This window comes from Rhinopithecus roxellana, chromosome 13 (assembly GCF_007565055.1).
Source record: "Rhinopithecus roxellana isolate Shanxi Qingling chromosome 13, ASM756505v1, whole genome shotgun sequence".
NCBI lineage: Eukaryota > Metazoa > Chordata > Mammalia > Primates > Cercopithecidae > Rhinopithecus > Rhinopithecus roxellana.
In genome coordinates, this window is record NC_044561.1 from 49,963,137 (window position 1) to 49,989,440 (window position 26,304).

At 46.6% G+C, this 26,304-nt stretch overlaps 1 protein-coding gene across 1 annotated transcript in view; it reads left to right on the forward strand.

Moving 5' to 3' along the window:
- The window catches only part of CLIC6 (chloride intracellular channel 6), a 46,744-nt gene extending 21,572 nt beyond the window's left edge, over positions 1-25,172 (forward strand). Inside the window, exons 2-6 of the mRNA XM_010358871.2 lie at positions 15,741-15,850; positions 16,414-16,539; positions 17,174-17,280; positions 17,838-18,019; positions 25,011-25,172. Coding sequence (XP_010357173.1) covers positions 15,741-15,850; positions 16,414-16,539; positions 17,174-17,280; positions 17,838-18,019; positions 25,011-25,172 — 687 coding nt within the window. The remainder of the gene's footprint in view (positions 1-15,740; positions 15,851-16,413; positions 16,540-17,173; positions 17,281-17,837; positions 18,020-25,010) is intronic.
- Positions 25,173-26,304: the final 1,132 nt, after the last annotated feature.

Here is a 26,304-nt window from a genome sequence, read left to right on the forward strand (position 1 = left end):
TTTAAATGAAAAATACCATGCCACTCTACTATTGATCTGGCATTGGGTCCTACAGCACAGTGTGCAATTGCCTCGCTCCTTTACAAGCAATTTTGTTTGTGCTGAGAGCCATTTATTTGTTTGCTTTTTCTGTTGAAATTGTTCCATTAAGGAAGTCAACTGCAGGAGAAACTGATGACGTAATTGACTAGAGGTGGCTCTTGTTCTATTTGCCCTTTAAAATGAAGCAAAACTTTTCAATAAGATCTATTGATAACTTTAATTTAGCAATCCACATCTTTTTAGTATCTTAGGTTGCCATTTTTTCAGTATTCCAGGTGATTTAATTTTAACATTTGAATACTAGGATACTTTATGGCAACAATGAGCAGCTGTAGTAATTAAGACAGTTTCTCAAAACTGCCTCAAACTTTTTAGAAAGAGATCTGACAGGCATGTCTTTACAAAATGTAATTTATTAAGACAAGAGGCTCATCTAGCTGTGCCACTTCTTCAGCCACCTCTGGGAAGGTGTCACCGATGAGAAGGTATAGAAAAGTTGTGAAAACGAACACCTTTACTTTGTGTGTAAGGAAATGGACAGAGAGTGTCAACTCATGGGGAGGTCAGAGGTCACTGGAGCTTGTGTCCCCTTTTAGTTCGACCTGAGGGCAGACAACCACATATGTACCTTGACAGACTGTGGCTTTTTTCTAGACAATCCTCTGTGATTCAGGCTTTCATGAAAGGCTGGTGGGGGCATTTTTAGACAGGTGTATTCTCCCAGATCTCGCAAATCATGACACATAGATGATCACCTGCTAACTACCTGACTGTAAAGTCTCTGATTTCTGGCGTCTTTTAAAAGGAAGCATTCTAAAATCCATACTGGCTCTAAACCTGATCTCATAATAATTCCCTTAAGAACCCTTAAGATATTTCTATTTACTCACTAGTTTCAGTGTAAACAAAAAGTACTATACAATTCCCAGCTCCCAGCTGCAGAGAACTTTCATATATTGGTCATTGAAACTGACCTGAGTATGTTTGAAGGACTGGGCTTTTTTCTTTGTTAATAGATTGCTCTAAGCCTTTGGCCTCTTTAAAACTTACAAACATTATAAGGAAAGATGAAGAGAAGGCAGATGCCTGCCCAGACCCCCACCTCCAGGGAACTACACGTTTCTAAATAACTTTGCAGAAGAGCTGGGGAATTCTGAACCAGTTGAGAAGGCTGAGTCTGAACACTTTTCGAGAGAATTAGAATTTCTTTTTCTTGGTGTGCTCTGCCAGCGTATGCGGTGACCCTACTCTCCCACCACTGGACTTCCTCCCCAGCCCCACCCCTTGTTCTTTAATGAGAGTCAAGAAATAATTTACCAATCTTAAATTGCTGTTTTCCTAACATAAGGCAAAGTATGCACCATTTAGCTGCTGACCTCAAATCAAGATGCATTTTTAAAAGCACAATGTTCAGGTCCTAATTCTGTTTGAGGTTCCTGGACAAAAAGACATTGCCTTCTTCCGGTAATTCTTCCGTGAAGTCTAAGAGGTCTGTCAGGGGTTAGACCAGCTTGTCCTAGTTTTTCCAGGACTTTCCTGGTTTTAAAACTGAAAATCCTGTGTAGCAGGGAATCACTGAGTCCCAGGGAAATCTAGATGTTAGTCCCCCCGAGGGGTTAAAAAACTAACTTGTAACATTTTCCCACAAAACCTAATTAGGGATGAACGGTAAAAGAGAAGGTGATAAATGAGTGCATCTTTTGACCACTAGGGGGCACCAATGGCCTCCCGAAGTTGTTTCCCTACCTTGAGGTTTGAGGGTAGGCTCTAAAAACCATAGTAAGGAACCAAGATTTAACAAGGCAAAATGTCATGGGTAGACCCTTCATCTTCTTGTGGTGATGATCCAGATCTGTGCAGTTAGATTTTTGGCTAGAAGGACTTCAAATCACTCTTGCCAAGTTGAAAAATTGGTGAAAAATAACCATGTGAATCCAAATAGAAAGTTCCATTTGGAGCTTGTCCCTTAGAAGCTGTGGCCCCAAAGGTGATGTGAAGGAACAAGCAGACCTCCCTACAGTTCAGGTTGAAACAGTTACTGTAGTTCACAAGTCGACATAGAGGAGTTGGGGTCTTGGCTTGTGATAGGGTTTGGATCTGTGTCCCTGCCCAAATCTAAAGGTGAATTGTGATTCCCAGTATGCTGGAGGAGGGACCTGATGACAGGTGACTGGATCATGGGGAGAACTTCCCCCTTGCTGTTCTCTTCATAATGAGTTCTCATGAGATTTTTTTTTTTTTTTTGACGGAGTTTTGCTCTGTCGCCCTGGCTGGAGTGCAGTGGCGTGATCTAGGCTCACTGCAAGCTCCACCTCCTGGGTTTGCGCCATTCTCCTGCCTCAGCCTCCCAAGTAGTTGGGACTATAGGTGCCTGCCACCATGCCTGGCTAATTTTTCTTTTTCTTTTTTTGTATTTTTAGTAGAGACAGCGTTTCACTATGTTAAACAGGATAGTCTCGATCTCCAGACCTTGTGATCCGCCTGCCTCAGCCTCCCAAAGTGTTGGGATTATAGGTGTGAGCCACCACGCCCGGCCAGGATCGGTTTTTTTTGTTTCTCTTTTTTTTGTTTTTGAGACAGGGTCTCATCTGTTGCCCAGGCTGAAGTGCAGTAGTGTAGCAGTGTGATCTCAGCTCACTGCCGCCTTGACCTCCTGGGCTCAAGCAATCCTCCAGTCTCAGCTTTCCAAGAAGCTGAGACCACAGGCGCATGCCACCGTGCCCAGCTATTTTTTGTTTGTATTTTTTTGTAGAGACAAGGTTTCACCATGTTGCCCAGGCTGAGATCTGGTTGTTTAAAACTGTGTGGCACCTCCCCATTTGCTCTCTTCCTCCTTCTCCAGCCATGTAGGATGTGCCTGCTTCCCCTTCACCTTCCGCCATGATTGTAAGTTTCCTGAGGCCTCCCCAGCCATGCTTCCTGTATAGCTGCAGAGTCATGAGCCAATTAAACATGTTTTCTTTATAAATTACACCATCTCTGGCAGTTCTTTGTAGCAATGTGAGAATGGACAAATGCACCTTGGTTGTTAGAGGTTCAGTGCAGGGATTCTCACTTTTTCTCCATGGTACCCATGGCCATCATGCAAGTCTTTGGAAAATGAGCACAGTGACTCTATGCAGGAAGTTTCTGAAATAGGCTAAGTACTACCTGCTTCAGGGTCTCCTCGCTCTGTGTGTTGATTAGTAGTTGACCTGCTGAACTATCGTGGGGAAAAGTTGAGGATTCCCATGCAGAAATCCAGCTGTATTTGTTTCCTATCATTGCCATAACAAATTACCACAAGCTTGGTGGCTTTGAATAACTCCAAGTTATTAACTCACGATTCTGTTGATCAGAAACTTGAGATGGGTCTCACTGAACTAAAATCAAGGCACTGCATTTCCTTCTGGAGGCTCTAGGAGATAATCCAGGTCCTCACCTCCCCAGTTTCTAGAGGCTGCCTGCATGTCTTGGCTCATGGCCCCATCCTCCATCTTTACTCCAGCCATATTTTTTTTTTTTTTTTTTTTTTTTTTTTTTTGAGACGGAGTCTTGCTCTGTCGCCCAGGCTGGAGTGCAGTGGCCCGATCTCAGCTCACTGCAAGCTCCGCCTCCCGGGTTTACGCCATTCTCCTGCCTCAGCCTCCCGAGTAGCTGGGACTACAGGCGCCCGCCATGTCGCCCGGCTAGTTTTTTGTATTTTTTAGTAGAGACGGGGTTTCACAGTGTTAGCCAGGATGGTCTCGATCTCCTGACCTCATGATCCGCCCGTCTCGGCCTCCCAAAGTGCTGGGATTACAGGCTTGAGCCACCGCGCCCGGCCTCCAGCCATATTTCATTGCTCCAACCCTTCTTCCCTAATCAAACCTTTCCTGACCACGGCTGGGAAAGGTTCTCACTTTCAAGGGCTCATGTGATGAGACTGGGTTTGCCTAATAATCCAGGATAATCTCCCCATCTCAAAATCCATAACCTTGATATCATTTGCAAAATCATTTTTGCCATGCAAGGTAATGCATTCACAGATGCTGTGAACTAGGACATGGACATCTTTGAGGGGCCATTATTCTTCCTACTGCACCAGTAAATGCCCCAGAGCTTGTTCTCTCACATTCTGTCATGGTCATTCCAGGCCATGGCCAGAGAGAGTGTGGTCAAGGGTTGACCTATTTGGAAAGTCAGTTTGTGGTTATTTCCTTGGCTGCTTTGGGGATTGCCCTGTTGACCCTAACCAGTGTCTTTTCAGACTCTGAAATGAGAAGAGCAAGTCTGCACAGTCCCTTTCCTAAGTTAGGAAGTGGCCTTACCTAGTGTGCTATGCTCTCTGGGGGCTTTTATTGAAAGCGATTCATGGCCAAGACAGAAATTGGTTTTACCTGCCTTAAAAAATTCCAGACCCAAATTATTTTGGCTAAACAACATGGAATATGCTACCTGGGGCTGTGACGGCCTGGGTTAAAGCAGATTTGATGACATTTTCCAAGGAGATCCATGGACCTGCCTGCCCTGTTGGAAGAAAAGGTGGAATTGTTTGCCCAGGTGCAGGCTTCGCAGGACTCCCTGGTTTCTGCAGGTGGATGTCCGCCCCACCAGGTTGGCCAAGGGCATGAGAATGGAGGATGAGGCCTGTTGCTAATCAGGCAGAAGAACCTTTTGCGCTCTAGGTGTCGATGTGGGGGAATGCAACATCAAACCCATTGTCATCTGGAGTTGTAGCAAAAGTTTCCTACAGAGGAGACAGAATATATATGCATGAGTAGAGACACCCTGATCCCTGGCCCATCTGGCCACCAAAGTTGTCCACCAGGGCTGCCGAATATTTTCTCTCCAATACCCCAAGCACACAGGACATGCATGTTTTATAACCTCAACCTACCTCCATTTTCTGTCCTAACCGTTGTTTGTACTCTGCACTTTCCACTTGCTTCTGATATGTGTTCTCTTATCACCGTGGATTCCAAACCTTACAAAGCAAAGCTGGGTAAAACAAACAAGCAAATAAACAAGCCAACTCCCATCACTCTGAGGAAGGACCCTGCTGGCCCTGGGGTCCCCTCCATTTGTCCAGGGTGGGAATGAGAGAATGCATCCCAGCTGACTGCCTGGGTTCAAATCCTGCTTTGTGACCTTGGACAAGTTTCTCTACCTCTCTGTGTGTTGGTTTTCTTCAATGGAGATAGTAGTAGTACCTATATCTGATAGGGTTGTTGCTAGGATTAAATCTGAGCTGATACAAGTGCTCAGAACCATGAGTAGTACAGAGCACATGCTCCATATGCGTTAGTTGCTATCATTATCATCATGACCATTATTATTTTGCTCATAATCACATTTGTAAAAGACAGAACTGGAATCTGCGATCTTCTTATGACCTCAGATGTATTATTTTGAGAAATGCATGTAATTATGTATCTCCCTTTTAGAATGAGAATTGGGGGCTAAGTTCCAAGGTGGCATGTATGAATCGATACTGATCTTTTGATCTCTAAATTCCTGGGACGCGACACCCATTCAGGTACACAGGGCACTCGTTTCTTACCAGCTGCGGATGGGTTGGGGATGCCTACAGGGTCTCCTGATTGGACTTGGACAGAGACTCCTGCTTTTCTCTTTAATCCAGGAACAGTACAGGGGATCAAAGAGAAATTGCAGCCTTTGTGGAGAGTGATTTAGAGATTCAGAAATGAGGAGGGCCTGGTGTCTGGCCTATTTGGGTGGTGCTCTTTGGTCTGGAGTGTCCGTCACAATTCTGGTGTAGGTTTGCCACCTGAGCTACACCACTGATTTTAACTGCATCTTTAGTTGAGCTGAGCAGCAGACTTTTCCAAAGGTGGCCAAAGCTAGGAGGGGAAAGGCCGTCCCTGTACTAGCTGTTTCTCCATAGACTTGGGGAGTTTGTTAAATTTGTCTTAAATTCCCATCTCCTCCCTGAACACTGACAGACCTCAGCCCTGTTCATCTGGTCCCCTCCCCTCCCCTCCCCTTCCTTTCTCTTCCCAGCAGCTGGTATTTCCCTATCTTGGGCCCCACCTCCTCAGCATTCAAAGTGTTAACCATCAATTCTGATGGATGCAGCTATGCTGGTGTTTTCATTACCGAGGAGCAAAGGCCTGCTTCTTGGTGATGAAAACATCAACAGTGGTATTTCCCCATCTAAAAATAAGGCTTTTATCTGGGAAGACAATAATCCCAGCTTGCCCAGGACTTAGGGGGAGATGGTGGGATTTTCAGTTTTAAAATCAGGACACTCCTGGGCAAACCAGGGTGAGTTGGTCATGCAGTGATTGTCATTTTGGGTGGGTGGGGAAAGGAGCCCTGGACAGGCAGGCTGAGGAGACATTTGGGGATAGGTGAGGCCAGGAGAACTGTGGGGCCTGCTGAGGCGCTCCTTCAGGAGGAGTGGTTTTACTATCTCTGTAGGAGCTGCCTGTGATAAGGAATCTCATAGGCCTATTAGGACAGGGTTTTGCTGTCTCTATAGGAGTTCACTGTGATGAGGAATCTCACAGGCCCATGAGGACAGGGTTTCACTGTCTCTGTAGGAGCTCACTGTGATGAGGAATCTCACAGGCCTGTGAGGACAGGGTTTCACTGTCTCTGTAGGAGTTCACTGTGATGAAGAATCTCATAGGCCCATGAGGACAGGGTTTCACTGTCTGTGTAGGAGCTCACTGTGATGAGGAATCTCACAGGCCTGTGAGGACAGGGTTTTACTGTCTCTATAGGAGCTCACCATCATGGGGAATCTCATAGGCCTGTGAGGACAGGGTTTCGCTGTCTCTGTAGGAGCTGCCTGTGATGAGGAGTCTCATAGACCTGTGAGGACAGCGGTCATTTGCTCCATGATGTGAGTTTTCATGGGGTACCTTTCGTGGTCCTGGCCCTGTGCTTCCATGGGGAATGGGAAGAAAATTCACATGGGCCAGGCTGCAAGGAGGCATTAGCACTTGTTCTGTAGGGAGGCTGACACTGTCCTGCTCTGAAAGAATGTCACCTACAGGAAACAATTAGTAACCAGTTGGGTGCTAAAGGAAGGAAGGAAGGACAGAAGGAAGGAAGGAAAGAGACAAAAGGAGTGAAGGAGGAAGGAAGGAAGGGAAGGAAAGGGATGGAAGGAAGAAAGGAAAGGAAGGAAGAAAGGAAAGAGAAAGACAGAAGGAAGGAAGGAAGGAAGGGAAGAAAAGAAAGGGACGGAAGGAAGAAAGGAAAGGAGGGAAGAAAGGAAAGAGAAAGAAGGGAGGGAGGAAGGAAGGAAAGAGGAAGGAAGGAAGGAAGGAAAGAAGGAAGGAAGAAAGACAGATAGAAGGCAGAACGGAAGAAAGGAAGGAGAGCAGATTATCCAAGGTTCCTAAGTGTTGTGTAAGGCATTGTTCTAGGCATTGTATGTGTACCATCTCATTTAATTCTTACCCGGCACTAAGAGGTAGGCACTATCATACTTTCATTGTACATGAAGAAAGACAGACGCTAGAAGGTCAGCTGACTTGCCAGTGGTCACATTGCCTGGGAGCACTGTGATTCCAATTTGCATTTTAATAACATTCCAGCAGAATGACCTAAGGAAAATGGCATCTTATCAGGGTTAACCTTGTCCAGGATACGGGAAAGATCAGAGGGTTAGGAATTCCAGCCAGAGAGATCCCCCAGGCTCGAGGCTCTGAGACCCGGCAAGAGCGGCTTCAAAAGCAGAAATGCTGTGCTGAGTGAGAGACTGATGGTCAGGTAAAGGGTAGGGAAGAGTCCAGTTTCCATCTTGGGCACGAGGAAAGACACTGGGGCCACTGAATGGAGAGAGGAGAGGGAGAGAGTGCACTTTATTCTTTGAAATCTATTTGTACCTTTGGCCAGGTTATTTAGCATCTCTGAAGTTCAGTTTCCTTGTTTATAAAACGGGAGGAATAATAGGATATGTCTTACACGATTTTGAGAGGATTAAATTCAACGACATCCATAAATGATTTAGAACCTTACCTGAAGTCAGAGTAGGTAGTCAGTGAATGGTAGCTGTGACGTTTTGTTTTGTTTTTGAGACAGGGTCTCCCTTTGACACCCAGGCTGGAGTGCAGTGGGGAAATCTCGGCTCACATAGCTTCGACCTCCTGGGCTCAGGCGATTCTCCCACCTCAGCTCCATAAGGAGCTGGGACTACAGGTGCATGCCACCATACCTGGCTAATTTTTTTTAAAATTTTTGGTAGAGACAGGCTTTCACCATGTTACCCAGGCTGGTCTTGAACTCTTGAGCTCAAGCAATCTGCCCACCTCGGCCTCCCCAAAGTGCTGGGATTACAGGTGTGAGCCACCGCACCGGGCCTATTATCTGTTTATAAAGTCATCTTAGAAATTGTTGCTTTTTGGAGGATATTTTCCGTAATTCCTGTTCCGCAAAGGAATGGGCTAGTTTGTTCCTCCTGCATCTTGTTATTGAAGTGGCATCGTTCGTCTGGGGTGATACCTGAGGTTCGTTGCCTCATGCCAAGGAAATCAAGGACACAGACACATGTGAAGTGAGGTTAAGGATGGAGGTTTAGGCCGGGCGCGGTGGCTCACGCCTGTAATCCTAGCACTTTGGGAGGCTGAGGAGGGTGGATCACGAGGTCAGGAGATTGCGACCATCCTGGCTAACACAGTGAAACTCCGTCTTTATTAAAAATACAAAAAATTAGCCAGCTGTGGTGGCGGGCACCTATGGTCCCAGCTACTCGGGAGGCTGAGGCAGGAGAATGGTGTGAACCCAGGAGGTGGAGCTTGCAGTGAGTGGAGATCGCGCCACTGCACTCCAGCCTGGGCGATGCAGTGAGACTATGTATCAAAAAAAAAAAAAAAAAAAGGAAGAAAGAAAGGAATGATTTAGAGGCTGCTTTTTATTAAAAGGAAAACCTTAGTGAGGACTTCCTTACCTCACTATCTGCCTAAATAATTTCTTTGGAACTCCTGTATCCTCATAACCCTTCTTCACGTGCCTCTGCATTCACAAGGCGTTGAACTTCAAGTTGTGATGGGGAGCGGCTGTGTTCTCCTCCCATTCCATGGAATTCCCTCTCTTCGAGGGGGTGGTAGAAAAAAGTCAGTCACCCACTGCTCAGGCTTTCGTCACCCCGAAAGTCAGAAAACACCTTAGCCTTTTAACCACTACAGATGACTGTGGTGTGAGCCTTTTCACCGCTACAGAGGACAGTGGTGTCATTTCTGGAAAAGGAGGCGGTTCTCTGGGAGCTTGCCACCTCTGCCACGGGTCAAGGTATCCTCAGCCGTCCAGGTGTGCCCTTCTCTAGACCTTTTACAAGAGGTTTGTCTGGCTCCCAGACACGAATGCCTGGCCAGGGATTTTTGCCTTTTTGTCTGCTGGCTGAAGATCTGTTTGCTTTGCAATTTAGAAAGGGACTTAAGTTCCTAATTTTCACTTGGAGTAGGTATAGGATGTGTTACTTTAGAAGAAAAAAATCAGTGGTTCTTTAAGGACTGCACAATTTGGCATAAAAATCTCACTAATTGAAGCTTGTTAAAAGGTACCCTGCACTCCATAATTGTCTGCTCTGGTGTGTTCAAGTTTGGGAGAGTAATGATGATGATGTTGATGATGATAATGACAATAATAGCTGCCTTTATTGGGTGCCCAGGTATTCCAGTGTATCACACACAGATCTTGCACGATGTAGGTGCATGTATCCCTATTTTTTTAAAAAAAGGGAGAAACTGAGGCTCAGGGAGAACAAATGAATCGCCTGAAGCCACACAATTAGTAAGTGGGGGGCCGAGGTTCACACGGCTCTCCCTGGCTCCAACACCAACACCCACTCCCATCCACCATGTTGCCTTGGAGAAACCTGATGTTGCCTGAAAAGGGAAATTTCAACTCATCAGGCAAATGGAGAGTCTCATTTTTTTTTTTTAATTTACAGAGCTATTCAAAATCAAGAGGTCTCAGTTCAATTTAAATATTGCATTTTAAGTGATAACCATCAGACTGGGAGCTGGGCACAGAAGGCAGCCTGGTGGACTTGCTGTGGGTGACTCAGGCCCTCTCACTTTCTCTCCCACCTCCTCTTCTCCTCCTCCCATAGATATGACTCTCAGTGGGTGATCTCTTAGTAGTGAGAATTTGTGAACTTCGGGAAGGGAAAAAGTTCATGGACTTTGGCCCAGCAAAGAATGAGCAGGGAGGAGCTGTGAGGCACTTTCTACGGGGGACCTGGCCCCAGGCGCATGGGAGCCACTGAATTCAGGCCCCTGTCATTTTGTGAGCATTTCCTGTGCACTAGGAACACCCTGATGACCGAAGATGAGGGGCTGCTGACTCCAGACACCCCCAGAGAAAGGGGCAGAGAGACCCCAGCTCCCCCACCTATTTCCTCATGAAAGCAATAGAACACCCAATAGGGCTGAACCCTGCCCGTGTCCCAAGACCGTCTGCAGGGGATGGGACAATCTCTGGGTCCTGTCTTGATCCAAATGTCAGGCCTCCATGCAGGGGCGTGGGGGTGCAGGCTGGGGGCGTGGCGAGCAGCCAGGGCTCCCGCATGTCCCTTTCACAAGCACCCACCATTCCACATGCCAGATGCCAATGGTAATATCCCTCAGGCTCTCCTGGGTTGAGTTTACAATTCACACATTCCACGAGGGGTGTTCATCAATCCTGTACGTCAACCACTAGCGTCAGTTGTACATGCAGTGAAGTTTCCTGTGCTTCAGGGACTGACACCCAGCCTCCATGGCCAGGACAGGCGCAGGGGAGGTGGGGAGGGCTGGCTGTGTGGCTTGAAGGCCAAGATGTTGCTGCTTGGCCACGAAGTGCATGTTTGACTGCCAGTGCTCAAAGCGTGTGAGGCCACTAGGCATCCAGCAAAGGACCGGGAAGGGATTCAGGGAAGTGTGTGGGTGGGACTGGGAGGAGGGAGGCACCTCCCATCTGATCTGCCTTAACTCTTTCTTTCTGGCTTTTCGTAAGTTTGGTTCAGCTGCCAACAGAAAGAGCCCTGGCTGGGTCTTCTGGCCCCTTTGTTCCCCTCTGAGGACGACTCTCTGGCCTCCCACACCTCACTCTGTCTCTGACTCTGGCCTCCTCTGGTCACCTACTGTTTCTATTCAGCCTGAAGTCCCCCTGGCATGCTGGAACGGAGCGGCCCATTATCACTCACTCACTCTCCGCATCCTGCGATGGATCCAAATCAGCTGCTTGCTCCCAGATCCCTCCACGAGACGCCACATCTTTCTCCCAGTTTTCTGCAGGGACCAGCATCCTTCCTTGCACACAGGATGCATGTCCTGCCTCCTTGGTTGAAAACCAGTTATCAGAAAATAACCGATTAAAATATTACTGCTTTGTGGCCTCTTTGTTGATCTTCTCTCCACTGCTTCCAAATTGTTTTTCATTATATTTGGGCAGAGTACAGAAAAGTGCTTACTTGATGGAACGTGTTTACCATGTAAACTCACACAGAATTTTATAGAAAGATGGTAGAATCAAGAAGGTGAGAGGAGGTGGCCTGCTCTGGTGAGAAGGAGAGTGTGGGGTGCTGAGGAGCAGCCAAGAATGTCTTGGGGAGTCATCACCCCGTCAGGTCTATGCCAGGATACCAGTCATTTGTTTGGTCCTTGGAAGGCAGCGGCGGGGCAAGGATTTTCTAGTGGAAGGTGGCTGTGTGGGTGGTGCCCTGTACATGTAACTCCAGACCCCTGGAGAGGCCATTTGCCTGAACAAAAAGAGGGAATTAAGAAAAAGGTCTTTTATCTAAATTTGGGTGGAGTAAGTATGAAAGGAGCCAGCAGGGGAGTCTGTAATTTAGAGAGGGCGTGTGGTGAGGAGGAACTGGTGACCTTGTGGTGCCATTTGGACCCGCATAACTCAGGCCTTGGTGGGGAGCCCTGGGACAGGGAGGTTCGCAAGGCCAGGATCCAGCAGCGTCCCCAGGTTCTCAGATGCTGAGGCTGGTATCCCAGGCCAACAGAATTTCTCAGAATGTGACATCAGAGGCATTGGAGCCACCGTTTCTTTCTTTTGAGAATTACCTTTTGGGAATTACCTTTGTTGAGGAACTCAACAAAGTTGAATTTGAAAGGCAAACATGCAATTCTGGGTTATCCAAGCACCTAAGTCTTTGCTGGAAACAAAAAACACTCTACATTCTCAATCTGCTTAATTTGATTTGATCAGAAATGTATATGTACAAAAATTTCCTTCGTAAGCTGAGAATCCTGCTGAGAAATTTTAGCCCAGAGTGCACTTAGCCTGAGAGAATTATCAGCGCTGGGGGAAAAGAAAACGGTGTGTGATAAAATGTCCCAATTATGGCGACAGTGTCAGTTATTCCCTCGGAATATATGTCGTTATCCCATCATCTTGTCTGGTTAATGAATATGACCAAGGCCATCCTCTCCCATTATTGCTCAATAATGGGCAATGGAGATGGCGTATCTTCGCCTTTATTTTTGCTGGCACATCCAGGCACTGAAGCACATTAAAGTAATAAAATTAGGCAGCGAGGCATCCCAGTCACTCCCACCATGTTCCCGTAACCCCCTCATTTACAACAGACTGAGACAGAAAGGAATTTTTTAGAGCAATTTGCGATGAGGCAACACTGGATATGTAAATTCTGTTTTATTGGCAGTCACCTCTGCTGGCTAATTCTAAAATGCCTAACAGCCTTCGGTTCACTAGCCATGTTGGGTCAGGAAAATTCAGTTTTAAGGCCCCAAAGGGGGAAATGTGTAATTGCAACTTTCTTCCATGTCTTAAGCTGTGGCTGAACAGATATTGTCCCATCCTCTTTCTAGCCAGATGTTCTGTCCCAGTGGCAGATCCGAGAAGGGGCCTGTTAAGAAGTTTAACTTTTTACTGAGTTGGATGACGAAGGCGGTTTTTATTTTTTGAAAAATTTATTGCTCCTACCGGCTTTATTCCCCCCTAAAGAAGTAGCTGCCAGGGTTCAGGAAATAGCAAGAATAACAATTTCAAGGGAAATCACTGACTTGAGTTTGAGACCAGAGACCGAGCACAGAGGAGAGACCTGTGCGATATAATTATCCTGCAGATGCCACGGTGAAAAGAGGCCACTGCAGGACGGGCCCATTCCGAGGCAGAGCTTTGTCGAGGGACGCTTGAACAAGATGCCCTTCACTAGAACGGGACACAGACCCTCAGGAGAGACTTGCCACATACACAGTGAGTTATAAGAGGATCCCAAAGGTTAGAGAGACGGGAGAAAAAACTCACACAGTTGCCCTACTTTGCAGAACTTATTTTAGACTTTGCTGTGCTTCGTGTAACTACTATAAAAATAAGAGGTTTACAAGCTACAGAGCAAGTCGGGACTGGCCAAAACACGTGTCCTTGCACTTTCGTCTCCCTGCTCCGCCTTTGCTTGGCTTGACTGTGCTCAAACCTGCACTAGTTAAGAAAGTTCCACGATTTAAGAGGGTTCCCAGGTCATCAGCCACTGGGAGTTTTCTCTAATTCAGCTCTGCACTTCCCTTGCTCCAGAACAGGGAGTGAGGAGGAGATGGGGGTGGCCTTCAAAATGGCCATAGGGTGGTGGGACCCCAAGGTGGGGAACAGCCTCAGGTGGACGAGCGGGTGCTTTTCAGGGCCCATCTGCAGGGAGTCGTTGTGACCACTTGGATGTATGTGTCATAACTGTCCACCTTCCACCCTTCAGGCTCCCAGCAACTTCAAGACCGCTGGGGAGATTCTCAGACCCTCCCCTCTAACAGGCAGAGAGGAAATGAATGCTGCCTTGGGGAGGGGAGAGTTGGAGGGGATGTGACGCACAGGCCCAGAGCTTAGGGATTCTGAATTCCGTAATCTGGGTTTATTGGTGCCCCTTCATATGCAGTAAGGTCGTCTATTAACTGTGTTAATGGAGCTGTATTTATCACCTGGAAAGCCCTGCAAGTCTTCTTATCAATGGATCCTCTAATTGGGGGTTCACATCAAATTGTCTTACACATTGACAATACTGCTGGTGGCACCAGCCTTATCTCTTGCCCAAGATTGGACTAAGCTTGAACTCACAGCATGGTTTCTGACCACCAGCATTATGTCACTTTGGAGGAACGTGTTAAAAATTCACATTCCTGGGCCCCATGCAGCAGGACCCACTGAATCGAACTCTGTATATCTTTTAAATTAGCATGTTAACATTCTTTTCTTTTGTATTTAGGTAAAACTTATTGCGTTAAGCTGTTTGTGCATTGCTATAAAGATACCTGAGACTGGGTAATTTATAAAGAAAAGAGATTCAGCTGGCTCAAATGCTGCAGGCTTTATAGGAAGCCTGGTCCTGGCATCTGCTCAGCTTCTGGGGATGGCCTCACAAGGCTCACAATCCTGGAGGAAGGCAAAGGGGGAGGAGACACGTCACATGGCCGGAGCAGGAGCAAAAGGGAGGGGGAAGTGCCACATGCTTTCAAACAGCTCAGTCTTGCAAGAACTCACTCACTATCGAAACAGCAACAGGAAGGGGATGGTGCTAAGCAGTTCATGAGAAATCCACCCCCCTGACTCAGTCACCTCCTGCCAGGCCCTACCTCCATTACTGGGGATTACAATTCAACATGAGATTGGGGTTGGCACAAATATACAAACCATATCACTTACATATAGTAAAGTACCCAAATCTTAGGACTTTAATCACTCAAATACACCTGCATAGCCACCATGCAGATCAAGACATAGAACAACATTGCCACCACCCAGAAGGCTTTTTCCTTCTGTCTTTCCGAGACAATAGTATCTTCCAGGGACATCTGCTGTTCTGACTTCTACCATCATAGACAAGTTTGACCTTTACCTACCCTGAATCATGCAGGACGCTTTTGAGTCTGGGGTCTTTCTCTCAACATTATGTGTGTGAGATGCACTGTTGCTTGTATAATAGCTAATTCTTTTCCGTTGTGGTGTAGTATCTCAAGGCACAGATATACTAAACTGATACACGTATTCTACTCTTGATAGCTTCTGAGTTGTTTCCAGGTTTTAGCTATTATACCATAGCTGCTAAGAATATTTGATCCTTGGAGAGGATGGAGAGAGAGAGGGAGGGAAAGGGCGTGTCTTTCTTTTTCACCTTTGGTGATGAAGGGAGTTCCTACTGCTGCTCCTCAGCTCAGAGGCCCAGTGTGGCAGGAAGTGGTGAGGTGGTGGGGAAGGAAGAAAGAAAATGCACAGTGCAGTGTATACGTGTGCATGTGCGTGTGTGTGTGTGTGCACGCATGTGTGTGTGTGTGTGTGTGGTGTGTGCATCTGTGTGTGCGTGTGTGTGCGTGCTTGTGTGTGTGCACTTTTGTGCATGTGTGTGCAGTGGGCGTGTGCGCGTGTGCGCACGTGTGTGTGTGGTGTGTGTGTGCGTGTGTGGTGTGTGTGCGTGCATGTGCGTCCATGTGTGTGCATGTGTGTGCGTGCACGTGCGTGAATGTACGTGTGTGTACATGTGTGTGCGTGCTTGTGTGTGTGCACTTGTGTGCATGTGTGCATGCGTGTGTGCATGCGTGTGTGTGGGGGGGTGTGTGCGAGCGTGTGTGTGTGTGGTGTCCTCTCCCCCATCCCCTATATCCACCGCCAACTCCACGTTGAGGCTGGTAAATGGCCTCGGGAGGATATTCACAGTGTCATGATCATTCATATCAACCTGCAATGATTTTGCATGTGCACGTTGTGGTGTCGGCATGTATAATTGTGAGCCTGGCTCAGATGGAACTCTCCTTCTCCACTTGTAGGCTGGTTATGATGGTGAGAGTATCGGAAATTGCCCATTTTCTCAGCGTCTCTTCATGATTCTCTGGCTGAAAGGCGTTATATTTAACGTGACCACAGTGGACCTGAAAAGGTAAGACAAGGTGTCTGCCTTACTGAAATAACTGTACCTAGTTCCCTACACACACACACACACACACACACACACACACACACTCTGAGACCTGAGGCCCACGGTGCTGCATGGGCACGTCCATCCTCAGTTGGAGTCTGAACTGAAGCCCATGTTTGGGCCAAGCAGAGTCACGACAGGGTCGGCTGGGCTGGAGTCAGGAAGGAGTAGGAGTTGGGGGTGCCGTGAAGAACCTGCTCCCCCAGTTGCTGGTCAGCTGTGACTCTCCCAATCCTGTCTGAGCACCATTCCTGACTGGTAACAGTGGGGAGAGTTAACTTTTTCACCTCCGTTTGTTGATGTGCCCCTTTGTGCTCCGTATTCACAAAGGGGCACATCAACAAGCCCATCATTTGTTAATGAATGCCTTTACTTTCATGCCAGCAAGAAATTTTCGTAAACCCACCCTCTACTTTGCAGTTCTCAAGAGTTGCTTCTCTTAAACTGGGGAGGACACGGCTAAGCCCTGGAAATGTCCAGATTCTCGCAGCGGCCCATAAACACTGCTGTTTCCTCCCACCTAGGAAACCTGCAGACCTGCAGAACCTGGCTCCCGGAACAAACCCTCCTTTTATGACTTTTGATGGTGAAGTCAAGACGGATGTGAATAAGATCGAGGAGTTTCTAGAGGAGAAATTAGCTCCCCCGAGGTAGGCCTCAGAAAACTGGTGTTTGTAACTTGATTGTCACTTTTCCCCACTAGTAATCAATTCTAAAGCTCTGGGCAGTGTGTGTGTGTGGTTTTCTGCAGCCCACAGAGCTCACTTCCTTCATCATACCCCTGGTGTAACCAGATTACAGTTCGGGGGCCTGGGCTTCATTGCACTGCACCTGCAGCTTGGCAATCAGGGTTTGATGGCAGGAAGTGGGAGAACATGGGTCCAGGGTGGGTGGTTGGCTGTATCCTAGACACCCTGCTGGAAGCTATGGGGTATGTGTTAGGAAGAAGTATCATGGATTGTTGGACCTCAGGGGAGCTATTTCTAGTCCATCCCCTTCATTTTACTAGGGAGGGACCTGAGACCAGCAAGGTCAGGTGGGTTCTTGTGTCCCAGGACTGGCCACTGCCAAGAATCAACAACAACCACAATCCACACCTCTCCATCCAGTGCCATTCTCCTAGATGGTGTGACTTCCCAACTTTCAAGAGGAAAAGGGTCAGGAAAACATTGAAGGAAAGCTTTTCATTTGTATACCCAGAGAAAGCTGTTTTTCTCCATTGTACAGTATTATCTTAACTAGAACATCGCTTGTCTGTGATCCTCCAATCTTGAACTTTTCAAGGTATCCCAAGCTGGGGACCCAGCATCCCGAGTCTAATTCGGCCGGAAACGACGTGTTCGCCAAATTCTCAGCATTTATAAAAAACACAAAGAAGGATGCAAACGAGAGTGAGTACCTCCCATCCTCCTGTTTTCTGTTTCAACACAGACTCGAGCCTTAGCACGGCGGCTCCTGCGCTCCTGGGGCATTCTCATCTATGTCCCGGTGGGTAGAGAAGTGAGTCTGCAGGTACAGGAAAAGCTCCTCCAACTTTGAATCTGCACGTGGGCTTCAAGAGATGGAATGCTTCTTTTGAGGCTGGGAACCCAGAAAACAACATTTTCAGGGAAAATAGTCACCACCCAGGTGTTCCGGCCACACCACGGGAATCGTGTTCAATGATGTTTCTGCCAGTCCACGCCTCCCCACAGGCTTTCCATAAATAGTTTTGAATACATAAATGACTTCTAGAAGTAGCATTATTGTGTAGACAGCAGCAGTGTGATTTTCCAGGGAGGAGTGAGCCCTTTATTCAGATATTCTGCATCCACCTCCTGCCTTCCCAGCACCCGTTGCTGGTTGGCCACGTCTCAGCGAGGAAGGGAAGCAGACTCCATCATAGCTGGTGAAAAGTGACACACACTTGCAAGACCTCTCTTTGTGATTTCTTGCCTTCCTGTTTTAGTTTATGAAAAGAACCTGCTGAAGGCCCTGAGGAAACTGGATAATTACTTAAATAGCCCTCTGCCTGATGAAATAGATGCCTACAGCATGGAGGATGCCGCTGTTTCTGGAAGGAAGTTTCTGGATGGGGATGAGCTGACGCTGGCTGACTGCAACCTCTTACCCAAGCTCCATATTATTAAGGTTCGTCTTCTCTCCTGACACATGTGCTGAGTACACGAACTGGGCTTTGTTTTATTTTGTTTTTATTTGTGTTTGGGCCAGACATTTAAACAGTCTGAAATGTGGACACTTGGATTAAAAACGCTAGTTCTGTTAGGGACAGCCGAACCCCAGCTTTCGTACACACAGAAGATGAGCTTCGGGTGTTCTTGGGAAGTGCCTGGGAACGCGGCCCCACCTTCTGCTTCTCTCTCAGCCTGACTCATGCAGCCTAAAGAGAGGTTATGTGAAAGCAGCCTGAGGAATTTCATAGATTATACCTGGCATTAGCAATTGAGAATTAGAGATGAAGCGGTGTGGAATCTGGGGCTGTTAAAATGTGAACTCAGTCAACTGTTGGTGACTGTAGGGCTCTACATGGCCCTTTCTAGGCATGACAGGAGTGTCCTGTTAGCTCTTAACAGTGATCCTTGGCTAGGTGCAGTGGCCTGTAATCCCAATGATTTGGGAGGCTCAGGTGGGAGGATCGCTAGAGGCCAGGAGTTCAAGACCAGCCTGGGTAACATAGCGAGACCCCATTTATACAAAAAATAATTTTAAAAAAATTAGCCGAGCATGGTGGCGTGTACCTGTAGTCCTAGCTACATGGGAGGCTGAGGCTGGAGGATCACTTGAGCCCAGGAACTTGAGGCTGCAGTGAGTTAAGGAGGTGGCATTGCACTCTGGCCTGGGTGACAGAGTGAGACACCATCTCTAAAAACAATTAGGTTATTAATTACTTATTTATTTAAAAAAAAACATGGACCCTCAACAACCAGGGAGCACCTGGCAGCTTTTGGCTGAGTCTCTGCCATATTTGGTGCCCTGCCTTCGCATATAGTAGCTGAACATGATTTAAGAGCCATGAGTCATGTATTACTAGGGCTTAAAGACCTCCCAGACCAGTGGTTCTCCAACGGCAGTAGGCATACAAACTGTCTGGGGAGCTTTTTAGAAATGTGAGTCCCCAGGCCGGGCGTGGCAGCTCACGCCTGTAATCCCAGCACTTTGGGAGGCCAAGGCAGGCAGATCACGAGGTCAGGAGATCGAGACCATCTTGGCTAACACGGTGAAACCCCGTCTCTACTAAAAATACAAAAAATTAGCCGGGTGTGGTGGTGGGCGCCTGTCCTCCCAGCTACCTGGGGGGCTGAGGCAAGAGAATTGCTGGAACCTGGGAGACAGATGTTGTGGTGAGCTGAGATCGTGCCACTGAACTCCAGCCTGGGCGACAGAGCAAGACTCCATCTCAAAACACACACACACACACACATACACACACACGAAATGTAAGTCCCCGATCCACTGCTTCCAAGAGTGACCCCTGGAGCTCCAAGCAGATATCCCCACACTCAGACTCCCTAGCTGTTGGTGTTTTGCAGCAAAGCAGCCCTCCCAGCCGCTCTATCACTTAAAGAAGTCGAATGTGATTGTTATGATGAGATTGCTATGTCCTTGGCCCGTAGCAGCTCCAGATATCTCAGGAAGAAGCCCATGCCTGGCTCTGGGGCATTTTAATGATTAAAATCCTGCCAGGGCCAGAGCCAGGTGGTAGTATAAGGGTAGGGGAGATGGGAGAAACACTGGGAAAAATAAGTCATGGACTGCGTGTTCTAATAACCCATTTAGTTAGCATTTAGAAATTATAACTTAGCAGCCAGGCGCAGTGGCTCATGCGTGTAATCCCAGCATTTTAGGAGGCCAAGATGGGCAGGTGACTTGAGGCCAGGAGTTTGAGACCAGTCTGGCCAACATGACGAAACCTCATCTCTACAAAACATTAAAAAATTAGCCAGGTGTGGTGGTGTGCACCTGTAGTCCCATGCATTCGGGAGGCTGAGGCACGAGAATCACTTGACCCCAGGAGGCAGAGGTTGCAGTGAGCACTCACTCCAGTCTGGGCAACAGAGCAAGATTCTGTCAAAAAATATATAAATAGATAAATAAGTTACAGGTTAGCTTCATACAGTCTATGGTGCTGAGGCTCCTGTGGGCACCCAGCCACCTCTGGTGACTCTGCTTCATTCTTTTGCCTTTGTCTTCCTGCATTTCTTCTTTCTATCCTCTTCTGTCAGTCCTGGCTCTGTTGCTCCCTTTTTCTCCCTTCCTTTTTGTGCTTGAGGTTGCTGAGTTGAAATGCAGGTCTTCAGGAGGTTGCTGATCTCTTGGGCAGATGTCTTTTCAATAGCTTTGCCAGTCCAAGGACATCCAAAATTTAATGAAAGCATCTCCACCCCTCAAAACCTGCTAAATTTGGGAGCTGCCTTCAACAGGATATTTACGTAGTTGTATTTTGACTGAGTCCCTTTTGGTCAATGCTTTTTAGTCCCTACTGTGACCAGCATAGCATTGCAGAAATACATGAAAGTTGAGGAAGAGGGGGAGAAATATCCCAGCCACAGAGCATTCGTGGCCCCTTGTGTAGCTCCACGAGAAAAGATGATTTTAAATTTCAGTAGAAAGGGTAAGCTTTACAGTGAGATTGCAGTTCACGGCTCCACTATAAGACCCAGCAGCAAAATCCACAAAGCCATTTAGCACTCAACACCCAATAGCTTAATGATCTTCCAGGATGGAGTACTTCTGCAAGGAAATGAGAATCAATCTAAGGGAATTATGGTAAAAGGCGAGAGTGTGAAGGGATTTATAATTTATTCCCCTGCCAGAAACCCAGCAGAAACAATATAAAAATAGGGTATTAGCATCATCTTTTTTTTTTTTTTTGAGACGGAGTCTCGCTCTGTCGCCCAGGCTGGAGTGCAGTGGCCGGATCTCAGCTCACTGCAAGCTCCGCCTCCCGGGTCCACGCCATTCTCCTGCCTCAGCCTCCCGAGTAGCTGGGACTACAGGCGCCCGCCATCTCGCCCGGCTAATTTTTTGTATTTTTTAAGTGGAGACGGGGTTTCACTGTGTTAGCCAGGATGGTCTCGACCTCCTGACCTTGTGATCCGCCTGCCTCGGCCTCCCAAAGTGCTGCGATTACAGGCTTGAGCCACCGCGCCCGGCCAGCATCATCTTTTGTAAAACTACAAAGGGATGACAGATCACCGACTTAAAGAGTGGGAAGCTTCTTTCAGTGGGAGGAGCCACAGAACCATTACATGTTTCTCCATATCATTAGCAAAGTTCAGATTTCTCAAAAGGTAAAGGACGCAGTCCTGAAATGCCCAACTCAAACTTCCTTGCTTGAGGACTAGAGCATGAGGTGGGCCAGGAGGGTGGCAGGGACCTTCCCGGTAGAGAACGTTGTTGAGCTGAGAGCTCTAGGGAGGCAGAATTGAAGGAGGAACCATACAGAGGCACCATCTTTCTAGGCTGTGACCCAGCCCCCAATCCAGAGGAACAGTCTGGAGGGGAAGTAAAGTGGGAGGAAAGGAGGGAAGTGTCATTTTGCATTGTGACTGCTGAGCAGAGAAAATAAATTAAGTCAAGAGAGAGATTACGAATTGCCTAAGCTTTGTTTTTAGCCACAGTGACCTTCTGCCTAATCTGTGAGCCTCAGAGTGGAGGATGCCCTAACCCTAACCCTAAACCTAACCCTAACCCTAACCCTAACCCTAACCCCAACTCTAATGTGTCTCTCTGGGGGCAGAGCAGTGGTTGGTGAGAAGGTGCTTGGGAGCAAATATTCCAATGGGCTGGCCACCTGCCCTGTCTCACTCCCTTTGCCCTCCCCACTGCTTTTAAACAAATGATAGGTCCAGTAGATCTGCCTCATTCAAAGATGGTCAATACCAGAGAGAATGCCAGTGAGACCTTGGTGTAGACAGAATTGATTGAAAAGGAGGGGGTTGGGGGGAGGAACGATAAAGACAAGAAACAAAAACAGAAAAAAGGCAAATGGGAAATACATATATGATCAAGAACTGCTCCTCCAGCACATCAAAGAACATTTCATACAGAAACTTTTCCACAGCCTCAAAGAAATGAGAGAGAATATGGGCTTTTTGAGAAAAAACTCGAAGACAAGACACAAGATGTTGAAAAATACACTATCACAAAGGGAATGGCAATCAGGCTGGCAGAGCTCAAGAAGAAAAGTAAAGACAAATAAAAGAACTGCAGAAATAAAAGTCCCGTTAGAAGTAGTAAGACACGGACAAAGACATGGCTGAAATTCATTTCCTCTGACATTCGCACACATCTTGTAGAGTTGGTTGTGGTATGTGGTATGTGTTTGTAGCCTTGCTGTCAGTGATTTGGAAGACAAGCCTGAGAAAATCATCTGAAATCAAATGGGGAAGAAGAAAAAAGGTGATTAGAGAGATCCCAGGTATACATAACCAGGAACAAGAGAACAGAAAAGGAAAAGGAAAAAAAAAAGGGAGTGTTCAAGGGGGAAATGACTTTGCTCTAAAGGATGACCTGAATCTTTAGTTTAAATGACACTGCCATGTTAAACATAACCCAGAAAGGTCAACACACTGAGACATACTTGATACATTACTGAGCTTTGGGAATAAAAAATAACCCTTTTTGGCACCTAAACAACAATAATACTGTAATAACAATAACAGCAATAATAATAAAAAGAATGAAATCGAGTAAAGCCACCGAAATAGGGAAGAAATTCAGACTGGCCCCAGATGTCTTCATGAACCCATTACAAATCAGAAAATTGTGGTTTAACATCTACAGAGAATTAAGGAAAAGGATGTGTGAGGTAAGAATTTTATGTCTAGGCAATTACTGTTTTTACCTAGACCTCTGGTCTCTTTTTTAAAAAGCATAAACTTGCTCTATGATGAAATAATAAAATCATAATCAAAGTAAGAATCCAGAAACAGAGAAAGTATGTGAAATGAAAGAACAGGCACTAAACAGAGAACCCCTTTAAATCTGAAACTAGTTCTAAGACCAAACAGCAGTGGGAATTATAGGGACAGAATAGAGTCAGAATATAATAAACTATGTTGTTACCACCATTGGAAAGAGGATAAGGGAGAAGAAATGGAAAGAATCATAGATACATAAACACCCTCATCTGTCATCACCACGTGTTAACAGGCAGCATCTAAAATGAAGGCCGGGTGCAGTGGCTCATACCTGTAATCCCAGCACTTTGGGAGGCTGAGCCGGGTGGATCACTTGAGGCCAGGAGTTCAAGACCAGCTTGGACAAAGTAGTGAAACCCTGTCTCTACTAAAAAGACAAAAATTAGCTGGGTATGGTGGTGCATGCCTGCAATCCCAGCTACTTGGGAGGCTGAGGCAGGAGAATCGCTTGAATCTGGGAGGTGGAGGTTGCAGTGAGCTGAGATCCTCCACTGTACTCCAGCCTGGGTGACAGAGCAAGACTGTCTCAAAAACACAGAAAACAAAACAAACTTGATAAATCAAGAAATACAGAATTCCTATATATTTAAAGTTATATAGGAAACCACTGGAGAGTTAACATGACCATAAACCTTTTAAATGACCAGAAAGGGGGACACACACATACGTACAGAAGAAAGACAGAAAACCAAGTTCAGTGACACATTCAGAGGCATGGCCTTAAACAATGTACACAGGAAAGTTAAAACAAAAATATGGGCAAAGAAAAACTAGGTGCATACAAACAAAAGAAAAGCAGACTTCTTAACATGAGTATCAAGAAGCTGGCATTCAAGGAAGAGGTGTCAAACAACTTAGGAGGCTCTTTGAAAATTATATGGTCCTTCTTTGCTGTCACATTGCATCAATGACTGCCGTCCTCCAAAGTCTGCGCAGTAAGTCCCAAAGATCTTCTCGTTAATCCCACACCTGCATCATGCAGACATCCGGGGAACCAGTGGGATGGGAGTCAGCGAAGCCGAACTGGCCTTTGTGGCTCTGGGTGTCTACTTCGAGTTGAATCGTGCCCTCCTCCCAATTCCTGTGTTGATATCCTAACCCCCAGTAGCTCAGAATGTGACCTTATTTAAAAATAGGGTCTTTGCAGATGTAGTTAGTTAAAATAAAGTCATACTGAAGTGAGATGGACCTAATCCAGGATGGCCAGTATCCTTGCAAACCGGGGAAATTTGGAAACACAGACACAGGGAGAAGGCCACGTGAAGATGGAGTTAGGCTTGCACAGCCAAGGCACTGCCAGAAGTGGAGAGAGATCCTTCCCGAATGCCTTCAGAGGATGCATGGCCCTGCTGATACCCTGATCTTGGACTTCTGGCCCTCAGAACTAGGAGTCAGTAAACTTCTGTTGTTCTAAGCCTCCCAGCATGTGTTACTTTATTATGGCAACCCTAGCAAACTGGCACAGTCTCCAGTGTCCTGCACGTCTTTCTGACTAATTCCCCAGCTGTACCCCTCTTGCTAGAGGAAGCGTCTCATGCCGCTGTGTTTCTCGTGATGCTGTCTCTCGACTGCTTTTTCCTTACACCCACCGTCCCCATGAGGGTAGGGATTTGCATCTGCTTTGTTCATGAATCTACCCTCCGCACAGGTGGGCCCTGCAATCAGACGATGCTGTTAGTGGCAACATGATGGCATTCAGGAGCAATAAAATGCACAGATGTTTGGGACTGCAGGAAGTGAGGTTCATCAAGTAGGAAGAAGAGAGGGCACCATTTAAATGGCAGATCCAACATGCGTCTTTATTCACAAAGCACCTAATAACACAGTAGCACAACATATGGAAAGAAAATAACAGGCAAGGAAAAAAACATTGAGAGCCTGTTTTTCTTCTCTAAACAAGGAGAAATCCACCAGAGTCCAGAGCATACTCGTGCCAGCGGATCCCAAGGCCCGTCTGTGACAAACTGGTGGGGACTATGTGCAGCCACTGTAGTGAGTCCAGGACCTTTAGAGCCCTCCCCACACCCAAGATGGCCCTATGCAAGTCAAAATGCCGTGGTGGGTAGCCCGGATGACTATAGGATGACATGGGGAGCTGGGAAAGAATGTATTACATGCCTTAAAAGAATGGACTGTCTGACTTGGGAGCCTGCCTTAGTAAGTTTCCCCTTTACTGATGATTTTCTCTTCATTTTCAGATTGTGGCCAAGAAGTACAGAGATTTTGAATTTCCTTCTGAAATGACTGGCATCTGGAGATACTTGAATAATGCTTATGCTAGAGATGAGTTCACAAATACGTGTCCAGCTGATCAAGAGATTGAACACGCATATTCAGATGTTGCAAAAAGAATGAAATGAAGCTGGGCTGTTTTCTGTCTTATTTTTCAGTTGAGTGAGCGAGGATACGAAAGAGTGTGTTCTATGCATTTCCCCCAAATAAGTCCTTCACAAAATGACACCTGTAGTGGGATCCACTCAACCCCAAATGATACACGGCCTTGTAATTTGTCACTCACTCGTGTATCTGAATATACCAGTATCTGTTGTTAGACACACCAATTGTTCAGTTTATGTTAATTTATACCTGTGACATTCACTGACATTGGAATCTATGATAATTAGGGCATGTATTTTTCATTTTAAATTTGAAAACAAATTAGGTTTGGGTTCAGTTCCTTCAATTTTTAAAAAAACTTGTCTGTCTCTGAAAGTTTTTAAAATCATTGAGAGCCTGTTTTTCTTCTCTAAAACATTAGCTACATTTTCTTCAAAATGAAAATACTGCTTTGTAATTACAAACTGAGACACACCTGTCTTGATATTTTAAAGCAATGTCAGAGGGTGTAAAGAAGGACATTTTAAAAATCACCTACAGTTTTACTCCACTTAATTACTGAAAACTTACTGGAGAACATCTTCCAAATCTTCAGTATCTTGCTCTCTCTCTCTCTCTCTCTCTCTCCCTCTCTCACAAACACACACACACACACACAATTTCATTCATATATGGTATTGCATTATTTTATTTTAAAGCACTGGTGAGGGGACCTCTTGGTAATACCTGGATGATCATACACGGAGGACTTACACCATACAAAAAGATTGGGCACTGCTAGTACCAGAGAAGATGCTGGAGGTTAGATTTTAGGGAGTGGGGAATTGTGGAGCCCACAGATGCACACGCAAGGACCAGCAGGAACCAGAAGCCCTGGGTCACCTCCACTCTGCCTCATTTCTGCTTCCAGGATGCCACTGCCTCTGCTTCTAGGAAAGGCAAGGAGGAGGGTGCTTATCGGTGCCTCTGGTTCCAGCTTCCTGTCCTTGCTCCCTCCCCTCTCTTGGAGACTGTGCCTTCAGCAGGACTCTTAATATCTGCTGCAACTTGGAGAAGCTCCCTGCCCTGAAACCTGAACCAAGCACACTTTGGTTCCTTCTCCTGGCGGCTCTCTCTGAGACCCAAGGCTGCAGTCCCTCAGTGCTGGTGGTATCG